Source organism: Microtus ochrogaster, chromosome 17 (genome assembly GCF_000317375.1).
Source record: "Microtus ochrogaster isolate Prairie Vole_2 chromosome 17, MicOch1.0, whole genome shotgun sequence".
Taxonomy (NCBI): Eukaryota; Metazoa; Chordata; class Mammalia; order Rodentia; family Cricetidae; genus Microtus; species Microtus ochrogaster.
This window is the reverse complement of record NC_022019.1, coordinates 34,401,853-34,414,924: the sequence shown is the minus strand read 5'-3', so window position 1 is coordinate 34,414,924 and position 13,072 is coordinate 34,401,853. Positions and strand designations below refer to the sequence as shown.

Genomic DNA, 13,072 nt, shown 5'->3' with positions numbered 1-13,072 from the left:
GAGAGAGAGAGAGAGAGAGAGAGAGAGAGAGAGAGAGAGAGAGGTGGGATTCCCCTCTGTATGCTGTGAATATGTTTTTATTACCATTGGTTAATTAATAAGCTGCTTTGGCTTATGGCAGGGCAGAATGTAGATAGGCGGGAAAACCAAACAATACAGGGAGAAAGATGGTGTAGTCAGGCTGATGTCATGTAGCTGCCAAAGGAGAAGAATGCCAGAACTTTACTGGTAAGCCACAGCCTCGTGGTGATACACAGATTAATAGAAATGAATTAATTTAAGGTGTAAGATAGCTAGTAATACACTCGAGCCATTGGCTATACAGTGTTGTAATTAATATAGTTTTTGTGTGATTATTTGGGCCTGGGCGACCAGGAAATGATAGTGCAGTCTCTGTTTACAAGTATGTGTACATATAAACATAAATAGAATAAAATGCAGCCTTTGAAATAATGGAAATTTTGTCATGGGTAAAAATACAGAAAAAAATTGAAGGACAGTATGGTAAAGGACTTAACACATGACCTGATTCACAGGGAGGGTTTTGAGAAGCCGAGCACCTAGGGAGAGAGAGCTGAATAGTGGAGACTGATTAGTCAAATGGTAAAAAGTTTTAGCTCCATAGATTAACACGATCACTGAAGACTGCTGAGGAGCAGATGTTCAGGGACCCAGCCACGAATAGATGGGAGAGGTGAGGTAATGCACAGCTTAATTAGGTTGATTTAGCACTTTGACAATCTACATGCCGATTAGAAACATAACTCACAACAGCTTACCATGTATAAAAAGCCGTTTTGCTTCTGTGAACATGTTTATGTGACATGTGTGTGCACTGTGTGGAGGTCAGAAGATGCTTTGTGTCTTTCTCAATTGCTCTCTACCTTAGCCTTTGAGATAGGGTCTCTCACTGTCCTGGGGCTCACCAATTCAGCTACAGTGAGTGCCAGCAATCCTCCTCGGTGCTGGAGTTTTAGATGTGCACTGCTGTGCCTTTAGCATTGGTCCTGGAAACTTAGTCTCACGCTTCCACGGCAGTACAATGAGCTCCTTTCTAAAAATAAGTCACTAAGAAACATTCAAGCAGGAATGGTACAAAAGGAAGTGAAAAAAACTTTTGTGTTGATGGGAAAGTTTATATAAGTTTCTGATGAGGAGCAAGCATGGAAAGTTGGAGAAGAGTGAATATTTCAGTGTGGCCAGAAGTAGGGATAGTTGAAAGATGAAAGTGGCAGGACAGGAAACTCTGAAGAACTTAGGGAGTCAGGTCATGCACGCTCTCTCTCTCCCTCTCCCCGGCCCTGTAAGCCTCTTCTACAGCTCTGCTTTAGAAAGACTGATAGTCTGCAGTTGAAGATGCGCATGAATGGGAGGAATGGCTGGAGGATCAGTTGCAAGACCACTAGAATCATCTTCATTTGCAAGTTGGAAAGATGATCATTTTGTGGAGGCAAGGGAACTAAAGTACAGGACACTAAAAGTACACGATCCTTCTCTATGGGATGTGGCACCTCTAACAGGCTAATCCATGAACGCTCCTTAGATGGAGAGTTCTGTATGGACCAGGAACATGGATCTTGTGCTTTCTCCTTAGTGCCAACAGCATACAGGACAATGGTGCCAATAGGGAAACACACAAAACAATGTCAGTCCGCACTAAGAATGCTTTAGGTATTCCAGGTTATGGAAGATTGAAGCAAGCAACACAGCCCTGAATCAGCCTTTTGGACAGGTTGTCCAAAAGAAGAAGTTTGGCTGCTGAACTTAGAAGCGTAGCCATCAGAAAGTTCGGGAAGGAGTAACTGAGAACAAAGGAGAGGTGCTGAGTCAGCCTTGCCTTTATACGGCCAAGGCTCACATGAGAGAGCCAGTCCAGGCTCTCCATTGTCACCTGTGAAGGGTTTCCCCAGCTGTGCTTGAACTCTCCTTCCTACTAGTCTGTGTCAGGAAGCCACAGGAATAATATGTCATTGCTAAATGTCAAAAACAGACAACAAAGAGCCCAATTTCAAGTAAAAATGAACAAAAGAAAAGTGTCATGTACCTGATCCATATAAACTTATGAAAGAGAAGAAAGCACAGAAAAATAACCCCACAAAAATGACAGCATGAGCCGGGCGTTGGTGGCGCACGCCTTTAATCCCAGCACTCGGGAGGCAGAGGCAGGCGGATCTCTGTGAGTTCGAGACCAGCCTGGTCTACAAGAGCTAGTTCCAGGACAGGCTCCAAAGCCACAGAGAAACCCTGTCTCGAAAAAACCAAAAAAAAAAAAAAAAAAAAAAAAAAAAAAAAAAAAAAAAAAAAAAAAAAAAAAAAAAAATGACAGCATGACAAAAAATGCCAAACAGATGAAAATCATAATCCAAAATGAAAGATATTATTTCCTAAAAAGGAGACAAAACTCAAGAAATACTTTAAAATATAAGAAATACTTTTTTCAGAAATAAAGGCCAAATCAAAGCAAAAAACAAAATCATGGGCAAACAGGCTTAACCACTACCACCTTCAGACACACGGTGAGATCACCTACAGTTTGTATCTTCCCATGTCTTAGATCCCTTTTGTCTGCACCTTATTAATCAATACTCTAAAGAGGGGTTCAATCCCACCCCCAAAGGCCTCCTTGACCGACCTCAAGGCCACCTTGTGCTCCAGGTTTTTCTCCCACTTTCTTGGAGCTTTCTGGTCTCGCCTGCTGGCTTCACCTGGACATATTTACCCACACTCTTCCCTATGGAACTCTATCCAGATCCATGCTTCTATCCCTTTAACTCCTTAGCTGCTACATTTAAATTTTAACCTCATGGGCACATGAGATTGTTTGCTGGAAAAGACACCATGCCTGATGATGTGTATCTGATACCTGGGCCCCAAAAGCAGAGAGTTGACTCTTACAAATTGTCCCTAACGTCCACAAATGCACATGGCATATGAACATACATATACAATAAGTAGATACATGAGATAGTTTTTAAATTTAACCTTACGAGAGAAGAACCTGTGCACAAATGTTGCATTCTACATATAGTTTAAAATTCAATGTCTTTTGATGATTGTATGGGATGGCAAAAACCCCACGAGGACACCCAGAACACTTCTACTACCTCACAGAGTGTCCCAGCCTCCTTGCTGAAACAGCCAGGAAGCACTGCAGAGCAACAGCTGGGGCTTCTCTCCTTTGCATTTCTTCTTTAGAGTTTCAAGATCTTCAGCCCATGGTAAGTTAATCATAAGGTCTCAGATACATTTTGAACAGCAGCTAACTGCAGGCCAGCTGCCCTTGAATTCATGCATCTTCTGCCTTGGCCTGTCAGTGCTGGGATTATGGGTATGAACACACTGCAATCATTCTACTTCATGGTCTGCATGTGACAGACACATACCCTCGTGCATGGCTTCCAAATTTCTGCTTTCAGCTCTAATCCAGGACACAGAGTCATTCATTCATACTAGCCCTTCCATATTTAAAGCACCTCCTAAACATGCAGAGCCCAGAGGAATTCTCCATCTGCCCTCTGTAGACTTGATCCACCATAGCTCTCCTGTGTCTAAGTAAGCAAAATCAACATTCACCACTTATCCTTAGTTCTATAATCTCTTCACACACAGTAATGCATCTGCCGATCTCTGGCGCCTCACCCAGAATATCCACCAAATCGCTTCACTTGTCCCTGCTGCTATTGTCTTTGTCTAATCCAGGCTTCAGCAACTCTTATGTGTCTTGGGCCAAGGAGTTTATATTTTATGCTTTATGAGACCATGGAAATTACTTCTAGAATAAGAAAGCAAGCAAATTTCTTTTTGAGTGACTACTCTCTTTTGGGGAGCAAATTCAAAATATAATAAGTGACTAAACACAATTTTTACAATGCTGATTTACCACTATCAGTAACAGATGTTTAAATAACAATTTTATTAATTCTTTGAGATTTCATACAATGCATTTTGTCCTTCCCCAACTCCTCTAGCTCCAACCCCACCTCCCTAACTACCCAACTTCATTCTTATTCTTTCTTCCTCTCTCCCTCCCCTCTCTCTACCCCCCCACCCCCCCCATGCATCAAGTCCAGCTTGTGTTGGTTGCCTACTCCTGGGCATGGGCCTGCCCTGGACGGTAGCTGATACATCAGTTAGCACACTGAGAATGATTTTTTTTAAAAGGACAGTTTGAATTGGTTCACAAAGTGTTCCCTATCAAAATCACATGGGAACCTTCATCTGTTTGGGCGTGTCATCTCTGAGAATATCTTTTCGCAGACAGGTGTTGCCAACACTAGCACCTTTGTGGCTTTCACTGCAGAGCTCACGGCGTGAAAGGCATTCCGAGGCTGGTCTGAGCTGCTCCTGCAGACTCACTTTCAATCACGATTCCACACCGCCAGTGTCGTTTCAGCTGAAGTTTAGATGAGGCTCCTGATGGCAGCAGGCAGTGGATTTACAAGACGGGCTTTCCTTGGCACTTCCACTGGGAACTATAGTTTGCTTTTTATTCTAATCTTTTGACAGCCCGAGAGTGTGAAAATAAGCTTGGCATGTTCTTTGGGATGTTCTCTAAAGAAAGGACAACTGTTTGAGAGGCTGGAAAACGGAACTATCCTGACTGGTCATTACATAAGATGACATGTGCTAGGACAGCACCAAGTGCCCTGAGACACAGACAATCGTCTGCCAGCTAAACATAAATAAATTTCAGTATTAAAAACCAGCTTGTAGCCAGGCGTTATAGTGCACACCTTTAATCCCAGCACTTGGGAAGCACAGGCAGGTGAATTTGAGGCCAGCCTGGTCTATAAAGTGAGCTCCAGGACAGCCAGGGCTGTTACACAGAGAAACCCAGCCTTGGAAAATCTAAAACCAAACAAAAGGAAAACCACTTGCTATAGTTTATCATTTAAATGCTAGTTGTTGTCTAATGACTTTGTCTTGGGACAAGTTTGTGTGTAAACTGCCTGGGCCACACCTGAGAAGCTAGCAAAACTTTAGTAAGAAGTAAGTCATTCCTGAAACATAGCTGCCTTCTGCCTGTTTCAACTGCCTCCTTTTCAAGTTTAAAGTGAGATTTGAAAGCCAGATAAAAATTTCCTTGTTGCCAGGCGGTGGTGGCGCACGCCTTTAATCCCAGAACTCCGAGGCAGAGGCAGGCGGATCTCTGTGAGTTTGAGGCCAGCCTGGTCTACAAGAGCTAGTTCCAGGACAGGCTTCAAAGCTACAAAGAAACCCTGTCTCGAAAAACAAAAACAACAAAAAAAAGTCCTTCTTTTCTTATATTGAGTCTACTCTAACATCTAAGCTATTCATTTCTTCAGAATGAAAACTAAAAGATTCTATTCACAAAACAACTTCAACAAATGGATAATTAGCAAAGCTACCTACTCAGGAAAGCAGCAACACTCACAAAACAATAAAGCAATCATTCCCAAAATACCTTACTAGGGTGGAGGAGGTGTCCTTGGCTCCCTCCCTGATTTACAACCTGATGACCTGTCTGTCTGTCTGTCTGTCTGTCTGTCTGTCTGTCTGTCTCCCTCCCTCCCTCTCTTTCCCTGTGTAGCTCTGGAGACCGGGATCACCACGGCCAGCTCAGCTGAGGATATTCTGTCTTGCAGACTCGAGCCTACACCCTCTGGAATTCTCTTCCTCTCTCAGCAACTGTAATGTAATTGTCCAGTTGAGTATGTGTACAGGATTCAGGAAGCTATTTTCTGCTCTGTTAAATTAATGAACATCTCCGAATTATAAAACCCACTGCTAAGGCGGAGACGCGCTCCGCTCCCGGGACTGCTGTCCAGACGCAGGTAGCCCTGCCTCGGAGTTAATGCCTTAAATTACAGCCATCCATACATCCCGGCTGTTAAACTGTGATTAAATTTTTTGAAACATAGTGAAAGCAGCTATTTCTGTTCTGCTGGGGAGCCTGTTCCTAAGATGTGTAACCGTAATTGATGTTTTCAGCAAAGTGAAAAGGAGATGGTTAATAACTACTCTTTCATTTCCTACTTCTTTAGGAAAAAACACTAACCCCTGCTTACTGTGTTATATATTTATATATCTGACACAACTAAATACATGGGTTCATATTGCATTTGGTGACTCCGGAGTAATCACATGCATACAGTACAAAATAACAGCTAATTACTTCTAAGAGGGGTGGGGTGAGGAGAAACATCTTAAAAACAGGGAAAACATTTGTGTTAAGGCTGGAAACAAGCAATGAAGCAGATTCTGTGCACAAGCACATGATTGCAAAGATAAGCAAAACTATGAGCCCCATCATTTTAACAGTCCAATTAAAAAATGAATTTCAAGGGCAGGGGATAAGTTCATACCGTGTTCAATCCCCAGCATGCATCCAAGAAGACACGCATATACATGCACACACAGATGAACATGGAAATTAACTTCAGCATAAATACACAGGAACTAGGATTGAAACTAAAATTTGTTTTCAGATCCCGTGAGGGACATTTTAATCTAAAACACTGACAAAGAAAATTCTTATTTTATCGTTTTAAATTGGAAAACTAAAAAAAAAAAAAAAAAATTAGTTAAAACCAGGATGTTGCAGCTGTTTCAAAAAGTTCCTTCAATTTCTGTGCAGCTGTGCATTTGTAAATATACCATAGACATGCACACAGCCTGCATCATACTGACCTTTCTTCATATTCCGTGCTTGGGTATAGTCTACGTGGTTACCTAGCCTTAGTAAGCACGTTAAGTTATCATGTCATATAATCTATTTAATACTCCAATTAGTGCACAAATAATCCATTCAATCTGTTATTTTGCAGTAAATGTCATGAGATTTGTGTGATGCTTTTCCAAATTTATCTGCTTTAATGTGGAAAATTAATTCCACCTAGTTACTTAACAATGACTTATTCAACACAGGATGCATGAAGGCTGCAATCTGCTCTTTAAGATCACTTATAATAAAATTATTTTCTCTTGAAAACATTTAAGTGAGAATAAGAGAAAGGAAAAGCCAGTTTTCAAAAGTATGTGGGTGATTAGCTCCCCATCACACAATGCAGAACCGGTTAGACCTTAGCGGGATCTTCGTATATTCTCAAAAGTGTTTAGCTGTTCTTCAGGCCTGAAGGCGGCCTGCTGTGAGCAGGTGGGCAGAAGAACTGGCCGCACAAAGCAGCAGGCCAGGAGCAGTCGGGCTGCTCTGCCTGGGAATGTCTGACATCGTAACTGCACGAAAGGAAAATCTAGTCTGTGAGCCACTAAAAATACGCTGGGTCGAGCAGGCAAATCACACTGTAAGAAATGGAAAACGTTTTGAGTTGCTCAAAGAAAGGAGGAAGAGTCTCTTTCAAAGGTTCACAGGAAGGGAACATGGGCCTAGCAATAATACTGATAACGATAATAAAAAGTTCTGTTAATTCAGCATGCTCCTCTCTGCAGAGATTCTAGCACACGGGGAGGAGACAGAACATGAACTCCACACAGAGGACATAGCACATCTCCATTTTCTTTCTCACTTGAGTTAAGCCCTACAGGCAGGAAATCATTCCATCTTGTATGAAAAGCTCTGATTTTTGTTGGGAAACCCATCTTTTGCTTTAAAATGAACTCATTTATCCACCCTTCATTAATTCTGCTAATCCAGTTAATACGTGTGTATGTAGGAGGGGGTGACATTACATGTCGTATGGTCATATCTGTGTATGCATGTACATGTTCATATGTGCACACTGGTGTGTCGCCCCAGGTATCATGTCTTGTGAGACGGGGCTCTAACTGACCAAGACTCATAATCTAGGCTAGGCTGGCTGGCTAGCAAGTGCAGGGATCCTCCGCTCTGATCCCCAGAGCTAGGATAGCAAGCATGCTTCTCCATGACTGGCGTTTTCCATGTGTGCTGCAGACAGAACGCAGTCCTGGGCTTGCAATGCAAGTGATTTACCAGCTCCTTAACCCAGTTAATTTTTAAATGATAAATATCACGGCCATGGTTGACACACGGAGGGGAATTGAAACAAACAAAATGAAAAACCCTGTATGATTTTATCTGAAACACTCTCTGGTTTATAGACGGTTTAAAAGGCAAGCTGTCTCAGCAACAGTCAGACCAGTCACCTGGGACTTCTTCAAATGACTGAGGAATTAAAATTTCAATTGTATTTCGATCAATTTAATTGTAATTTTAAAGCTATAGGGGCTGGAGAGATGGCTTAGTGGCTGAGAACACTTGCTGTTCTTGCAGAGGACCCAGGTTCAGTTCCCAGTGCTTACACTCCAGCTCACAATAGTACGTGATGCCAGTTCCTGGGGAATGTATTGCTTCTTCTACGCTCCCTGTATATCAGGCATGCAAATATACAGATATACAAAAGGAAAGGCAAATGCTTATACAAAACACACTAAATCTTTAAACTATAGCGATATAGTAGATATTTTTATTAACTATAACTTCATTGTTTTGGTAGTCTGGTTAGAGATGGTGTACCTAACACACATGCCAGACATCTGTGTGCTTCCTAGGGTCACATAAATTTCATATTGTTTTATATCGATATTATATTTCACATATATTCTAGAATATACAAGTATATTTATATAGGGTACATTAAAATTAATTTCACTTTTTAACTTTAAAAATATAGCTCATAAAAATATACAAATGAAATAAAAGAAAGAAAAATAGACAATTTTGTATGAGGCTTACATTCCATCGCTGCTGAGAAGGATTATTTAATGCAGAGCTGTGAAACAGGTGACTTGAATATCTAAGCGCATCTTGTCGCAGAGCACAGGAGAGTGTAGGGTTTCCAGGTCACCCCAGAGGCATTTCTTTAGTAAAACTAAACAAACTAATAGGCCCTAGATCTAGGGGAAACACTAGCAAACACACAGCAGGAAAAAGCAAATAAATCGTAAATACTGTCATTTTATTTTCCACAAATGATATTTCAGGAAAACTTACTTGTCAGATAAATAGGAAAAATAATTAATTAAGGCAGTCAGTGAGGGAGGACCTTCAATTCTGCCCAACAGTTTTCAATGTCCACTCCTATTAGACAGACTGCTCCCTGCTTATCAGCATTGATCAGGGTTCTCTGCAAAACAGGATCCTAAGTCAGAGAAGAGAAGGCCACAGCAGCAGCTTGGTGCATATGGCATAATCCAAGCCTGAAGAGCAGCTGTCTCTGGGCGGAGTCACGAACACCAGGCAGGTGAGGGGGAGGCCATGGTGTGCACAGGCCCCAGAGAGGAGAGGGACAGCTGGAGAGACTTCTGCTGCTCTCCAGATCTATGCCCATCAGAAGGTGGTACCACTGGCCTCAAACAGCTTAGGTGATGCCCAGAGCAAACAGCAGTGAACCATTGCTCTCAGGAACCATGGTGGTCTGTGTCTGCAGAGCTATACCGGCCTGGCTGTCTTATGGTTGCGGATTCTACCAATGTGGAGGTCAGGAACTAGAGAGACCCTACAAAATACCCAAGAAGGCTGTCTAAGGAACATGGTTACCTAGGGGAAGGTTTGGGAGAAGAGAAATCTAAATCTTGGGATCAAAGGACAGCTAAGGCACACTTCAGAAATTCTGGAACCTCTCCCTGCCCTGCCCTCTGCCCATCGAGCCACTCGACCTCGTGTGTGCCGGGAGCTTGATAAGAAGCAGGTCACAAGCCCAGTGAGGGCAGCACCTTCAGATCAACTGAAGGGTGGGGACCACATATAAAACTCCTTAGCCAAGTGACTATACACAGTAAGCCCAATTGCTCTTGAAAGAGAGTTTAAAGAAAATAGTACCCATGAGGCTTACCAGTAATATCGCCCTTCCCACTGGAGACCCCATGGATCCTACTGGCCTGAGGCCTGAGCAGAGTCCACAGTGTCGGATTTGGCTCCTCCCTCAGCCCTCACCCCTCACCCCTCAGCTTACTGGTGAGGGCACAGTTGTGAAGCAGCTCTTCTAACTGTGGCTCCCAGGCCAGCATCCTGAGCATCACTTTAAGAAGCGGCTAGAGGTACAGATGGAGTCTAGACCTACGAATTAGTCAGGTGTGCAGGTGTGCCCACAGCCTAGGCTTGACAAGTCATCCCAGTGGCTCTCCTGCACTCTGGCAGGAAAATAGCAAGAAGAGAGCACAGTGCAGTCACACAGCTGGTTCAGGCTCCTGCATGGGAAGCCTGACAGGGAGACTGTGTGGGTTTAAATCTCTGCTCTACACCGTATTAGCTAGATGACCTTAAGTAAGTCACTTCCTTCCTCTGACCCTCGGGGTCTCATTGAGAAGTGAGCAGACAACCGGCTGTGTAGCATTAGGAAGATTAGAACATCCCTGTGTGCGCTAAGCTTCAAATGATACATGTGCAGCCTGGGCACACTCACGATTCACACTGATCATCACTTATGGCTCACACTCACACCACGGGACCATGTGGTAGTTTGCCAAGTCAGCTGAGTCCAACTCCACAAAAAACATAAAAATCATTCCTGTTCGTAAGGAAAAAAGTTCTATCTTGACTTTAGCAGCTAATAGTTTTGCTGATGCACCACTGATGCTTCTGATAGAGTTCATGTCCACTTAGACAGCACTAGGTTGGTCCCACAATTCCTTTCAACAAATCCAGCGGATGCCTCAATGAGTTCGTATATTCCAGGTATGTGGATGCTCTTTGCAGAAAAGAACTTACAAAATAAAAAATAAAATTGCATGAACATCATGCAGGGACAATGGATTTTCTAGGGGAAATGGTGATTTTTCTAAACACATGTCTGACTGAAATTTTAATGCCAAATAGCCACCAAGACAACTATCAGCAGGGACACCAAGAAGGTAGTAAAAAGTGCCATGACAGGAAACCTTGAACAAAACTGCTATGTCTTCTCACCACCGAGGGTCATACTATGTACCTAAATACATAACAATTGAACTTCACGTGACCCAACCACAACCATACTCCAATGGGGAATATGTTACTGACCACAGGTACAACAAAACCACCATTTCGAAGATACAGTAACAAATGCATTTATTATCCACTCGTTCATTCAATGTTATGGGGGATTCAAGGTTCTTACTCATATGTAATAACCACATTTTCTTTTGGTTTTGTTTAGAGTTTGGTTCTCCAGCAGCCTTTGGTCTCAGTATGAGTTATCCATTGTGGTTTAGCTCCTCCTCTGATGGTTTTTTACTTTACATGGAGGTCAGTGATTACAAAGATTATGCCATCTACTCTTGGCTTCAAGGCACCTGCTCAGAGGAAGACACTGTACATTGGTGGGGAAGCTCCCCAAATTACAATACTAATTTTCTAAGATATATGTTATGGTCAACCTGCATGGTCATGTTTCTGCTAACTTAAGACTGCATAATTTTAACTGTATAAAAAGAAGGTAACCCATGCAAACCCTGATTTATAATTAAAAACCTACAATGAAAAAGATAACTTCTTATCTAGTAATTTTTAAAGAAACCTGTGGGATTATTTACTTCCAGCAAAATATAAAGCAATGGCTTTGTAAGGTTGTTAGAAAGAAAATGAGAAAGAAAGAAAATATTCTCTGAAATGAAGACAGAGCCCAAAGTCCTCTAGTATAAGAAGAAAAAAAAACTTTTACAACTACAAAAAGCACACAATGAAAGAAGCAGCTTTTCCTCAATGTGTCAGTATTCTAAGTAAATCGCATGAACATTACCTGCACAGTCCTCTGCATGCCGTCAACGCTGACAGACAATAGGGGTGACGCCAGGTTCCACGTACTGGTCACATTTAGTTTCGACCCATCAACTTCCACCTGTTGTGACATGAGATCGGACTGTTACCACGGAGAAAGACAGGAAACTGATCAAGTTCACTGCTGCATGCAAAGCAGCAGCCATTTTAACAGATGGCTTCCAAACAACCTGTCATGTTTACTGCTGCAGCCATGAAAGACAGGGGCCAGCAACAGAGTCTCCCCAGCCATCTCTGGGGAGAGGTGAAGGCCCTGTGAACAGCTGCCTCTGGGAACTGAGGCTTCAAGTGACTTCCAATAAGGAACAAACAGCCTTCTAACTCAAAACCTAGCGGACATGCTACATTTACTGCAATTAGACAAGTAATGCATTTAAATTCCAGTGACACTTGCAACCCACACAACAGGGATTGCATATAACGTCCTCTCCAAGGACCAACGAAGAACTTTCTCAGTGCTAATTTTAATGACAGACTAAGCACTGTTATCTTAATTAAGCACACACCTTAATTAGACAAGCCACTCTGTGCCGGGCACCAGTCTATTCAAACTTTGCGAAGTTCTACCATAAGTTGACAATCATAACTTTTTGTTTGTTTTGTTTTGTATTTTTTGAGACAGGGTTTCTCCATGATGTAGCCCTGGTTATCCTGGAACTCACTTGGTAGATCAGGCTGGCCTTGAACTCACAGAGATCTATCCACCTCTGCGTCCCAAATGCCAGGATTAAAGGCATGCAACACCATGTGTGGCCCAATAATTATTACCAAACTATCATAATAAAGGCCATAATTTTCCAAATCAGAGATAAAAGTAGAGAAACATTTTTAATTTCTAAGTAAGTAACATCAAAGAATAGAAAAAGAAATCAAGGTTAACTTAAAACACAAAGGAGCTGGGCGGTGGTGGTGCACACCTTTAATCCCAGCACTCGGGGGCAGAGGCAGGCGGATCTCTGTGAGTTCGAGGCCAGCCTGGTCTATAAGAGCTAGTTCCAGGACAGGCTCGAAAGCTATAGAGATACCCTGTCTCAAAAAGAACCAGTCACCAAAGGTTCTTTTTCTGACTCTGGTACAAGAGATAGGCTACAAATGACACCACTGCTCTGTTGAGAGGCCCTACCATTGGAGATGGGAGTCCACCATGGCCTGGCAGCTCTCTTCCAGCTTTGGCAACATGGTGGACTCCCGCCTCATCCCACCCGCTGGTAGAAGGCACCCTGTTCTCTACCTGACCTTATGTAGAGTCTGTCTCTAGGCCCAGTGCCCCCTAGTGTGACCCTGGAGAGGCAGTTTCCTGCAGAAGCTCCGCTCGCGCTCTCTCGCTCTCTCTCTCTCTCTCTCTCTCTCTCTCTCTCTCTCTCTCTCTCTCTCTCT

General features: G+C 42.8%; 1 protein-coding gene across 1 annotated transcript in view; it reads right to left on the bottom strand.

The window, feature by feature from the left end:
- Window positions 1-13,072, bottom strand: part of Pcca (propionyl-CoA carboxylase subunit alpha) — a 278,512-nt gene that overhangs the window by 62,340 nt on the left and 203,100 nt on the right. The window contains exon 20 of the mRNA XM_005355699.2: window positions 11,658-11,756. Coding sequence (XP_005355756.1) covers window positions 11,658-11,756 — 99 coding nt within the window. The remainder of the gene's footprint in view (window positions 1-11,657; window positions 11,757-13,072) is intronic.